This window comes from Chaetura pelagica, unplaced genomic scaffold (assembly GCF_000747805.2).
Source record: "Chaetura pelagica isolate M959 unplaced genomic scaffold, ChaPel_1.0 scaffold189, whole genome shotgun sequence".
Taxonomy (NCBI): Eukaryota; Metazoa; Chordata; class Aves; order Apodiformes; family Apodidae; genus Chaetura; species Chaetura pelagica.
The window spans coordinates 3,958,233-3,971,450 of NW_009970716.1; the positions used below are offsets into that span (position 1 = coordinate 3,958,233).

Consider the following 13,218-nt stretch of genomic DNA (forward strand, 5'->3'; position numbering starts at 1 on the left):
GGGGACCCTTTCCCTTTTTTTTTTTTTTTTGTTTTTTTTTTTTTTTTTTTTTTTTTTTTTTTCCGGTAGATGTGCCTCCTGTCACCCCAGATTGGCTTATCTGTAAACTTTCATGCAGAGCTGGGATTCACGCCCTTAAACCAAACCAACCCAGCTATGTAACTTACACAATCAGTTCAATCCACACAATTTAATTAGTGAATAAAAACTCCATTGTTGTTTTTTTCTGCAGCCCTCACAGTATGAAGAATTGTGAAGCATCTGACAGATGCTACATACACATTATGTGAGAGTGCAGCCAACAGAGGCAGCCAACTGGCACTGCACTTTGTGCAGCAGCTTCTGGGCTTTGCTTCTTTGAGCTCTTGAGCATCTGGATACTTTGTCTGGGATTACCAGGGGACTCCTGGGAACCTGAAGGTACTGCTACTGGCAGGTAAGACTGAGGCTGTGGTAAGGGTAATTCTGGCAGCTTCTAACCAACTCTTGTCAGCTGCACTTGATGATGGGGTGGCTGTAGCCTTTTTTCTAATTGATCCTTGATTAGGAGTGCTGAAGGTGAGTGCATCTTCAGCAAGTCTGCAGATGATGCAAAGCTGGGAGGAGTGGCAGATGCACCAGAAGGTCATGCTGCCACCTCAACAGGCTGGAGAAATGGACTGACAGGAACTTCATGAAGGTCAGCAAAGAGAAGTCCAAAAATCCTTTGCTTAGGGAGGAACAATCCCATGCAACAGTATATGCTGGGGGCCAGCCAGCTGGAAAGCAGCTTTCTTAAAAGGACCTAGGGATACTGGTGGTAACTAAATTGAACATGAACCAACAATGTGCCCTTGAAGCAAACAAGGCTTATGGTATCCTGGGGTGTACTAAAAGGAGTACTGCTAGCAGGTCAAGGGAAGTGATCCTTCCCCTCTAATCAGCACTGGTGAGACCACACCTGGAGCCCTGTGTCCAGTTCTGGGCTCCATAGTACAAGAGTGACATGGACAAACTGGAGAAAGTACAGCAAAGGGCCACTAAGATGATGGACTGCAGCATCTCCAGTGAAGAAAGGCTGAGAGAGCTGGGACTGTTCAGCCTCATGAAGAAAAGGCTCAGGGGATCTTATGAATGTGCACAAATACACAGTGGGGAAAAATGAAGACTGAGCCAGGCTCTTCTCAGTAATGCCCATTAACAAAAGGCAATGGGCACAAATTGAACTACAGGAAATTCCACCTAACAGAAGAAAAAAAATATATTTTATTGTAAAGGTGGCCAGACCCTGGCACAGGTTGCCTAGAGAGGTTACAGAGTCTCCACCTATGGACATATTCAAAACCTGAGTGAATGTTGTCCTGGTCAACCTGCTTTAGATGACCCTGCTTTGAAGCAGGGGGGTTACAACAGATGGTCTCAAAAGCTCTCTTTCAACCTCAACCACTCTGTGATTCTGTGAACAGAGACATTAAAGGCTTCACTTATAAAGGTGTTTTTTTCCGGAAACTTTTCCAAAAGGGGATATTTTCATTTCTAGGAAAAAAAAAACAAACCAACAACCCTTCCTCCTATCAGATTTCCCCTGTGAAATAACTCAGTGGAGAAGAAATTTGAATACTTCTTTTGTTCTAGTATTAAATGAAGCTTGATTTCTGTTGCCCACTTGTGAAATACCACCCCACCCTTTAGCTCCGGGAATGCTGCTGGGCTGCTAGATAATATTAGAGCTCCTGTTTCCAGAAGACAAAGCCCAGGGCAGAGCTGCCATAGCTCATCACGTAGGACACTGGAATTCAGTTTCTGAACTAGGCTGTCACAGAGTTGAACATTACAGAAGAAATATTTCTAGCTTCCACATGAGAAGGAGCTCATGTTCCTTTGCAAAGGAAACCTGTGTATGAATGACAAGTTATTACAGCACAGTCTAAAGGCAGACCTGTACTGCCTCACTCATGTAGCAATGCTCCCTTTCATATAAGTCATGATGAAAAGTTACAAGCTGAGCAAGAATAAAAATGCAAAGAAGTTCTAATAAACAGTAAATTGAGAAAGAACAGAACTGCTAAACTCACAAGCTGATTTGTTTCTGAGTGCCCTGGTGATGACTTAACTAGGAGTTTTACCTTTTACTCAGGAATGAAAAACTCTTGGCCCTGCTGAAAAGAGACTCTAAATAAACTGTGATACCTTAAGATCACCAGAATGAGAAAGTACCTACTGCTTTATTTTTGAAATGTAATAAAACAAAACATACTTTACTACTGTATTTAGCAAACACTTGGTTTCCTACATTGATAGCATCTGGAAGTCACTTTACCCTACTTTAATGGGACAAGAAATCATCTACTGAGCATGACTTTGCTGTTTGGGGGCTGAAATCCCCAGTGACAGCAGTGGTTGTGCAAGTGGGGCACAAAAGGAAACACACAAAAAAGCCTTCAGGGAATTGTGGCTTTGTTCTTGTCCAGTTAATGAAATAGCACTGTGACACATAAATTGGGCTAGGAAGGCAGCTGCTGTACTTTACCTCTGTATCCAGATGCACACTGCTGCCTCATGCTTGGAAAGCACTATTTACAGCTGAAGATGCATCTTTTCAACCAAGTGTATGCAATACTATTGCAGCTTTGGCTAACATTGTGTTAGCAAGACCTCTTCAACTTAATTTGAGAAAGCTTTTTTAATATCATAACCACATGTTGAAAGAGCTTAGGTTTTTCTCTCAAGGGAGAAATGCATGCTTTCAGAAGGATTCTTGAAGATCTAAGAGAAAATGCTTCCGATAGCCTGAAGGAAGACAAGTCAGAACATGCACTTTCCTTCTAGCTGTCTATCCAGTTATGCTATCTGTTACTGTGCAGCACTACTCTATTTCCATGTGAATCACTAGGAAGTCTTCAGCTTTCTAGTTTCATCTTGCTGAAATAACAGGGCCCAATCCTTCACTCAGCTAATGGGTTAGCAAATAGTTCCCTGGCAAAAACATGTTGCATGAAAAAACCACCATGAAGTTACTGATTTGCCAAGACATGCAGTAATTTCTACAAGCAGAGCACACAGCTAAGAGGAGACAGTGTTCATATGTAGAACCAGACAGAAAGAAAAGCTTGGTATCTGTCCAGGAATTGTCTCACCCGCTCCCCTCTGCTGAAGGTGTTCAACTTACTAATGCAGCACAAAAATACCCACTCCTTACTGAGGAACTTCAGTGCAACAGAATCCAAACGTTCATTGCCAGGGGTATCAACACCCGCTATACTGACTTCACTGATAGGTACTTGCTAGTGAATTATCTCTGGTTGCACACACATAGCTCAAAAACAAAAGACTGCTTCTGGCACTGTGCCATCCAGGTAAATTCCTAGAATTGTGTGACAAAATCTGAAGGGAAACAATTTACCTACATTGCAACTGCCTATTCCCAGCTGGCACAGTTCAGTGTAAGATTATCCCACATACAGGAGCTTTTGAAAAACACCAGCTCCTGGCTTCCCAGACAATAAACTGCATTAAAATATTCAAGGAACGAGAAAACAGTATCTTAAAAATATCCACAACTGTATTTTCATAAGGATAATTTGTAGATTATCTGTAAAAACCTTCTAATTCAGCCATATACCAGTAAACTGTTACAGGCTTGCATCAGATGGCTTACATTCAAACACAAATACTTTTTGCAGGGTCAAAGTTAGAAGTGTAAACATCTGACTCAACAATGGTATATATTTGAGTAATTACTGTCATGCTAGAAACGCTTTAATGACTGCAACAGATTCCACTGAATACTTAAACCAGCAGAGGAGCAGCCATGTGCTGCTTGGGGACAGGACTGGAGAGAAAAGGGAACAGCCTTCATGAGGGAAGACAGAAAGGCTGGCAAGAAGTACCTCTGTGAGGTCTGCAAAACAAATGGCTGACTTGTGGGAGCTTCTCAGATGGAGAGGTCACTGGTATTGATTCAGAGCTTAACAAAACCATCTGGGAGCAGTAGGAACCAGAGACAGTGACAATGTTTACCAGTGATGCACATCTTACAGAGCAGACTGACTTTCAGTCTCATTAAATATTTCCAGGTTGTGTTATTGCCTTAGTCACTGTCCCTAAATCAGGAGCCAACTACTGCTTAAAATTAGGCAGTGTGAGTAACCTGCCCTAAAAAGAACTTATTTCAGAATTGTTTTATTACAACTACAAATATCAATAGCTAGCAACTACCTCTTAAAAAAGGAAAAAGAAGCAAAAAGCAAAACTTCTGCATTATTTCAAGTAAAAGTCTTTGGCAGAGACAGCAAATATTGGACATGAGGAATTAATAACACGTTATTCAACAGCCTGCACTTAAACACTGACTTTCTTCCTTGACAATTTGTATTCCATGAGCCTGTGGAGTTCACTGTCAATATCATACAGGTGCATCACAGGTGCATCTAGTGACCTCTTATTACCACACATTGCAAAGGACCTCTGTGCTTGAAATGCCTGTTTTTAATTTTCCTAATGGTGTCAAGTAATAGTTCTTGCACCAGATCAAAAGCAATTCTTACTAACGTTTTCTTAAATGGTGAGAGGCTTTTTTTGCATGTTAGCTTCTTTTATTTAACTGTCTTCCAGAGGTTATAAACCCCTTATCTTAATTTCAGATGACTACTGTACTTACCTAGGTCAATAAGTATTGCATGTTGCTGGGAAGTCAATTGTTTTAGGAGCTCTTTATAAGGTATGTCCTTTGGTTGTTGTTTACTTGGAAACTGATGTTTAAGATGGTATTGCTCTGCTAGAAATTTCCAGATCTCCCCACGATGGTGACGTGGTACTCCTGAGAGAAGAAAGTAATTAAAAGTAATTTGTACTCATACTGAAAGTTCAGCTGTAGTTGAGCTAACAGGGTTGAGGAACTGAAGATCCATATCTGCTAGATATGTAAGCAGATCCCAACCTGCTAGATCCATCCAGCTCCAGTAGACCATAGAAGCAGATCAAACTACAGTGCTTATACTCAACCAGTGAGACATCAGCATCTTAACAGGGGAGTTTTAAGGTAGAAACAGAATGAGCTGCCAAAGTCTAAGGTTACCACTTACATCCAGTCTGAGAAGAGAAGGGGCAGCAAAAATTGCCATACTTCTCTCTGAAAGTTCTATGCTTATCTCCCATTTTTCCATGTAAAGTACACAATAAAGCACTTCAATAGAACTAATGAACATTTTTCACTACTACAGCACTGACACTGTTGTCAGGAGTGTGTTTTAAGAAAGGAGTATGCACATACACCTAAAGAATAAACAAGAAAAAATGAGATTTGATCTAGAGACTACAACAGAAGGCAGACAACTAAAAAACAGGTTTTTCTAGTTTTCCTGTTGGTTTGCTAAATGACCAGTACAAATAAAAACGTTTTAAAGCTTGACTTTCCTTCTCTATAAAAAAGGATTACTCTACTTAACTATTTCACATAGGTAATGGCAGCCTTCATTTGAATCTATATGCAAAGCTCCAAAAGTAACAGAAGGGTTATTATTACACACATACATACCTTATTCAGCACAAGACTGGAACTATTACAGTTTAAACTAACTAAAATTTTTTTGACTACTTTTTTCTTTTGGTATATATGTAGCACATGGATGACAATAACAGTAGGATAAACCTTACCCTGCCCAACAGCCGAGTGTATTTTTTCCACATCAAATTTAATTTTTGATCTTCCAGGTGTACTCAACATTTTTTCCCAAATCAAAGTTACGTCTTTTAAGCATGGTGTGATTTCTTCGTAGTCAAGTTTCAGACGTCTGTTCTGTAAATTGTTTTCTGAAGCTGGGAAGTGACATAATGAATACAACAGTTAATATTGTTTGCTATTTGTAAAATGGAGTAATTTAACTTAGAACTTACTCATCCAATCCACCTAAAATTAAACCCTGTAATTCTGACACACTTCATGTCTAAAATGCTCTGATTGTGGTGTTTGGTTTTGGTTGTTTGGTTTGTTGTTTTTTGTTGTGTTTTTTTTGTTTGATTGGTTTTTTTAAGATTTCACATGCAATATTAACTGTGTTTGGCCTGTTAAACTAAGCTCCTTACAGCTGGTCAACTCTTAAGTGATGACTAATAAAATAAATGCAGGATTTTCCTAACAGGAGTTTTTTTATTTCCGAGCTCTTAAAGAAATTATTGCAGAAGACCTACACCAAATGAAGATACAAAGTCAATAATGCAATCTATTTCTTATGCATACAGCTCCATAATAGTAATGACAAAGTAAAAGGATTTCTTCAAAAGGTTCACATGTTCATTTTTACAGACCACAAAAAGAACATTCAAGTATAGAAAATTTCAGAACTCTAAACACAAATATGACAATAAACACAACATATACACATAAGGCTCTCGTAAGGTCCCCGCTAAAGAAATCAGAACAAGGGTCAACAGCTGATCGTATTCAGTGTTTAATCACAAAACCATGTAATTACAAGAGCTGATGGTTTTATTGTAGCTGTGTGTTCACACTGAAAGTGATTTTGTGTATTTAAGCCATCAACTTTACATTTTCTTCAGGTCAATTAAAATTTATTTATGTATTAGAATACAAAACATAAAACACAGGTGGTATGGCATGAAGATACCTTAAAAATAGCATTTAAGTTTCAGGTTATATGAAAACAAATAAATCTTTTTAAAATCTTTTAATGCTCTGCCTTTTGCAAACAAGTGTTTTCTGGTGCTTGACAACTTTTCAGTCTTTTCAGACTTTTCTGCTTTATTCAGTCTTCTTACGCCACATGCAAAAATGTGACAGCGGGAGTGACAGTTAAGGACTAAGAAGAAGATATGCCTTTATCAAGAAGCCTGTTTTAGATACTGACACTACTCAATATCACACTTAAGCATTATCAATAAAGCAGCAACATACTGTTAATTTAACGGTAGTATTTCGTTCTGTATTGAAACAGGAAAGCTCTATTAGGCAGAAGCAAATAGCCAACAGGTGGGCTAAGTGTTCAGGGAGGCCATAGCCAGTGTCTGAGAGAGGTGTTTTCTCCTTCCAGCCAGGAATCTCTGCCCAAGTCTAAAAAAGGGATTTCATGTTTGGCATACTGACCTCTTCATACAGCTGGGCCCTACACAGAAAAAATCCTTCAAGTATACACAAAGGCAAAACAGAATTGCCATTTTCATGCCAGATACCTCAACCCTTGAGGATCCAGGTGCCTACTCCCTTTCTGAATATTTAAAATCAGCCACATAAACACTTCTGTCCGTTTGTATCTTCAAAGGAGCAGCTCTCAAGGGCAATCACTTGTAATTCTGTATGCAGCTGCTATGTGTGTTCTTGATCAGCTCCATTTTTTCACGTAGAAACTGCCACCACAATGGATTTGTTGAAGTTATGCATTCAGCACAGGAAACTTTTGGTTAAAAACAACTGCAAGCTCTAGTTTCTCAAGCTCCTTCTCAGCACCCTTCTGACTGATCTAAGTCATTACTACTCCATACAAACCTTGCTGCACAGTGTGTGTACACAGACAGGCAACCCAGAGAAGTCCACAACCAGCTCCTTAAGAACTTCAATTCAACTTCAAGACTGACTAAACAGAACATTGCAATGACCAATACTTAGACAATGACCTATGGATGCAAATGTAGAAAGGAATTCAGTTCACAATAGTGATTATGCTAATTCCTTGTCAGAGCTTCTAGATACCAGCCTAAAAACAATGAGCCATAGTAAAATTAAGAGTACAAATGGATATCAAGTAAACAATAAGGTGAAGTGGTTAAAAAAAAAAGGTGTAAATTGTAACCTATCCTAATCAGAGGTGAGGGAGATGATGCTAAACTGATTTACCTGGCTGTTCCAAAAATGTTTCATTCAAGCTTGGTCCAATCCAGTGCCAAGGCCACAGGGCAAAGTGAACTTGTATTAAAGGAGGATGTAAGCAAGAACTTCACCAACCTTGTAACTTCTGGTTTTCTTTCTCCATTCTGAGAAGCAGTATCTGCTGAATAATGGCTTTCTTCCACAACTCGCGAAGCTCACGGGGTGTCCGTTTCCTTTCTTCTTTCACTGGCCCAAATGGACCATCTTCACAGACTGGTTCCAATGGGGATCTTGGTGGAAGTTCTCCCAATTCAGAGTAATCTTCAAAAGAGAGAAGCTGTTGTGAACTACTAAGATTTCATAAAACAGGTGAATGAAGGGACATGTTTTCAAAGACTGCATGTACATACATACATATATACACGCACACACATATATAGGAGCAATACCAAGCAAGGTTTCTCAAATGACAGTTTCAAGCAAATTTACAAGCTGTTGCTAAATAAGAATCATAGATGTTAAAGCCTGCAACGTTGTTTTTCTATAACCTGATAAAAAACATTGTACTGTACACCAAGACAATGGTTTGTCAATTACACCTTTCCAAAGACAGACCTTAAAAGAAAAAGGAGAGTCTGAGAAATTGCAAAAATACAACCTACAGCTGAAACCTGACATGACTCAAATAGCAGATCAAATCAAATATAGCACCCACATAACTTAAAGAATAATCTCTGAACTGTGTTTAACAAAGAAAACACACACCCTTCGCTGCACAAACACAACATCACCTAAGGACATACAATCGGATAATTACCAGTTCTTAAAGTAAATATGCAGAAAGGGAGACAAGCACCTAAGACATGTTTGCTTTAATTTTTAACCATATCATAACCTTCTGCACTTTTCCTTTTGGCTTCAGCTGCTCTACCACAAAATGTATCTTTTCATCAAACAAGCAAGGTAATTCTAAGAAGACTGAAAGCACTACAAATGAAGGAGAACATTAAATATATCTCAAGGAAATTGAACAATCTTTCCTTTATAGAGAAAGCATAGGCAATAAGTTCTTATTCTTTGCTTTCCTAATACCTGTTGCTGTATCACTCAATATTTTTTTTTGTTTTATACAGCTTCCCTGAAGGCTCAATAGTCTTTGATATAACCTGTATCTGGAAGAAAAATTACTCAATTCACCACCTTTAAAATGCATGGTCAAACCCATCCATCTCTTCCTACTAAATCCCAGCTGGAATGCCGTCACAACAGACAAACAGAAACACTGTGAAACACCTCCCTAAGGACAAGCTGACCAGTTATGCATGCAAGAAAGTGCTTTAAAATCAGTGCAACAAAAACCATTCCCTGGACTCTCCAGCCGAGGACCAATACACCTCTGCATACTATTTCAAACAGCTTCTGGAGAAGCTTCTGTACCCCTGAAACAAGTATTCTGTATGGTAGCTCAGCAGTCCATTTTTTTACCATTGTTTAGCTCGGTGATAAAGATTTTGAATTAAACACTGCACACACAAAGTATCTCATCTCTACAAACTAACAAAAAAGGAAGGTTTTCACCCCTTCAGAATCTGCTCATAAAACCACCATATATTGACTCACTTGGGTTCATGCAGCTATTCTCGTTTGTTGAAAGGCACATGCACAACTAAGCTCAGATGACTAAATAAGAATGGAAACATTCACAGCTGTTGGCTTCCGCTTTTCTAAGTTTTGCCACTGCCAATCTTCTCCTCTCAAGAGTCAGAGACAAAAAAAAAAGGGTGGGTCCAAATCCACCTATTTCCTTATACAACATTTGCTTGTTTGTTACCACTGTTAAATTCAAAGGCTAAAATACATATATAAAAAAAGGCAACAATTTCAGCCAGTAGCACAAATTAAACTTTAACAAACTTGCACTCTGGATATAAGTATGGATACTCAAACTTTGAGTACATACAGAATTTCAGAGAATAATGAACTTCACAGGAATATGAATTAGGTAAAGGACAAGTATTTTATGATTTAATGGCAATCACCATTGATTGTAAAGTAGGAAACACCAACAGAAAAATTCTAAAATACAGCTGGTTATGAAAAATATCAATACAACGAAGAAAGTATATTACATCCCCTAAATGAAATGGGGAAATATTAATTTTATTCTTTACAGGTAAATGGAAAGACTTTTTTGAGCAAAGATGTGCAATTATAGAAGAGGTTATGGAAAATGTCACCAGGTAGAAATAAGAAACAGGAAATAAGAAAGAGAAATTAATGAAAATGGTCACCAAACAAAACGCACCCTTCTCCATTGTTTGCTGTCCATAGTCTACTTGCTTCTTACAACACTCTTAGAGCATCCAATACAGAAGGCATGTACATCTTGGGGGAAACAAATCTCTTCTCATCCTACACATCATCTCAGTGGTTTATGGATCTCATTTGGAGTCATATATATTTTGGTTTAATGCATGTGTATATGCATGTATATGTTAGAAAATACAAGACTATCTACAGGGACAGTTTATGGGTACTCACTTGAAAAAACACCAGGCTGCCAGTACACATGCAGGGAAATGGGTTAAACACATTGCATTCTTAATGCAAGAATGAACATATCCAAGACCTAAAATCCTCCTGTTTTAAACAAGTACATTCTACTTTCTCACTGCAAATTTTGTGGATTGATTTTCCAGTACTAACTTAAAATATTGCCTTATAATTTACTGGAGATATTACCGAATTCTCATCCTCCAGAGATCAAACTCACTGTGGCAAATAATTAAGCATTAACTATTCAAGGCCATGGTCCTACTTCCATTTAGTCTGAAATTTTATTGACTAATCTAATAAGATCAGTATTCACTAAAAGAAATTTAAGTCGCAATGGTTAAGGCTACACAAGAAAACAGAAGGGTTACAAAATTCTATAAGCTGAACAATTATTATTATCAACCCTACCTCTAATTCTTTTGTGGAAGTGTTCTAGGCTTGAATTTTCCTTTCAAATGGCAGGTCTTTTTCTGTCTTCCTTCTTATCACTTGCAGACATTTAACAGGAAGTCTAAAGTCTACTCTGATAGAAAGCACAACACATTCACAACCTGCTTTCCCTCCCATCTCCATGCTGGCATGTAACAGGATGTATCGAAACCAAATTGAACATGTTTAACTGCTCAGGTGGCCTGTCTGAAATTTGCAGAATTACATCACCTTTAGGCTGGTAAAGGGTGGGGGGAGGTGGAATATGCAGGTAATCCCTCGAGTCAAAATAAAAAACCAGACATTTGGTAAATCAGCACTAACCCATGTCCACGAATATACAAGGTGATTGACAGACATGCCATCTGACTTCCAGAACAGACATGAGTAGAAATACTGTAACAAGAAAATGAATATTTCTTTATTATGCACAAATCACCTGGAGGGCAGCAAAGAAAACACAAAGATAAATAGTAGAGCAATTCAACTGAACATAACTGGGAGCTCATGTTCCACCAAATCACACTGTCATGTGTTAAAATCCAAGTAATGTGTAGCATTCAAAACTTTTATAAGTTAATAAGTGTACTTAAGCAGGATCTGAACACTTCAGCACACACTGAAAGACTGCTTCCCTGTTCATCTGCCAACTTTGTTGGCTTTTGTTAACTACTATTCCATGTTTAACCTGCACTCCTTCCAAATATGTTGCTCCCTTCCCTGTAGCCTCCATATAAAATTCTACTACCATACATGCTACTTCTACAAGCCTACCATACTTCTACTCTTTTATGTTCAGATTTGGGCAAGTTGACTCAATAATTATTATTACATTTTAACAACATAGAGGTTATTTTCCATTTGAAGTTCAGACTTGGACTACCCCTTCAGAATTAACCCTTCTGCACAATGCACTTCTAAGAGTCTGTGGATCCAAACTAAGTACTCCTCGACAATGAGTGTACTTCATTAGGAGAACTACTGGTTCTCCTGTGCTTGTGAGAACTTGTACAGGTAGAGAACTGCAGATGAAACTGCTCATAAAGCAAATGGAAATGTACTAGTACATCCACGTGTATCTCAGGAGCATTGCTCTGACACTCCCTTAGACTACCCAAGAAAAGACAAGGCTAATATTAACAATGCACTGAGATGGAATTTTTTCAGCAGACCCATTGATTTGTACCCAGCTCCTTCGCTTTGTGTGGCAGTGCTTCAGTCCTAAGATGTATAGTGCCCCTACACTTCAAAAGGATCAACAAATGCATTAAACAAAACTCACACATGCAAAGATGACACACAAAACAAATCACAAAAGATTATGAACAAAGAATTGTGGTATATTGCTGCCAAGGAGTGCAGTAAAGAAAGTTTGTAAATACAAGCTGGTGAATGACAGCAGTAGTGATTAAAGCAGACAGTAATGGGCTGCTGGTGACATAAACAGGAAAATTCATTAGCTGCAGGAGAAGTGACAATTAATATAGAGTGTTTCTTGGGACCTATGAGAGGACATTGAAGTATTCTAACAGTGAGTTACTAAAATGTTGCCTTAAGCCTTCTTTTCTAGGAAATTTAATTTGTAACTGACTGGAAAAAAATTAATTGATCAATAGTCTCATATTCAACCAATCTCACTATTAAACAAGGCTTTCCAAAAAGAAGGAAAAAAAAAAAAAAAAGAAACCCACTATAGGAAACCACACACACAAAGTAAAAAAACAACAGAAGTGACAAACTCACCTAAAAGCCTAAATTTTAAAAACATTCTTTCAGAAGGCCTAAGTCTAACCAACCTCAAGTATCAAAACCAACATACAAGCTACATCTTTGACTAGAAACTACAATATTTCACGTAGAAAAGAAGGGCTTGCTTTATGTTTATAGGAAACTAATAGGGAGGAGGCTCAATTATAATGTATTACCACCATCCTCACTACGGAGCTCCTTACGTGCGGCTCTCTAAATGCAGTGTTTACCAGTCCCATCTGCTCTCCAGGGTTAAGAAGTCAGGCAAGATATGGTGAGAATATAGATTGAAGAATTCCACTAAGCATTTTATTTTCTTCCATTTTAAACGTTACAAAACTCAGCTTGGCAAACAAATTAGAATCTTCAGTCATGTAAGATTAAATTGCCCAAAAGAAAGGACTTTCACAACATCCTTAGATCTCTTTAGGTCTTCTATTCAGGTAGTGCAACACTTCCTTTCATACATGATACAAAAATGAAGAGGAACTGCAAGCTTCTATAACCAAGGGTATAATATTCCTATCATTTTACACAGATGTCTGGAATATTTTTACTTCATAACCAAATATGGTAACATGATCAGGAGTCAAAAAGTTTCAGATAAAGAATCACAAGAAGCAACAAGTTCTTCTAGCTTGACATACAACTTGAGTCAATGGCTGAATAAGGAATTATTGAAA

The 13,218-nt window shown here is 38.2% G+C and overlaps 1 protein-coding gene across 4 annotated transcripts in view; it reads right to left on the reverse strand.

The window, feature by feature from the left end:
- Window positions 1-13,218, reverse strand: part of TBC1D1 (TBC1 (tre-2/USP6, BUB2, cdc16) domain family, member 1) — a 97,114-nt gene that overhangs the window by 14,899 nt on the left and 68,997 nt on the right. For all 4 annotated transcript variants that reach the window (XM_010006124.1, XM_010006125.1, XM_010006123.1 and 1 more), the window contains 3 exons: window positions 7,937-8,122; window positions 5,635-5,796; window positions 4,640-4,798 (listed from right to left, as the gene is read on the reverse strand). In XM_010006124.1, coding sequence (XP_010004426.1) covers window positions 4,640-4,798; window positions 5,635-5,796; window positions 7,937-8,122 — 507 coding nt within the window. The remainder of the gene's footprint in view (window positions 1-4,639; window positions 4,799-5,634; window positions 5,797-7,936; window positions 8,123-13,218) is intronic.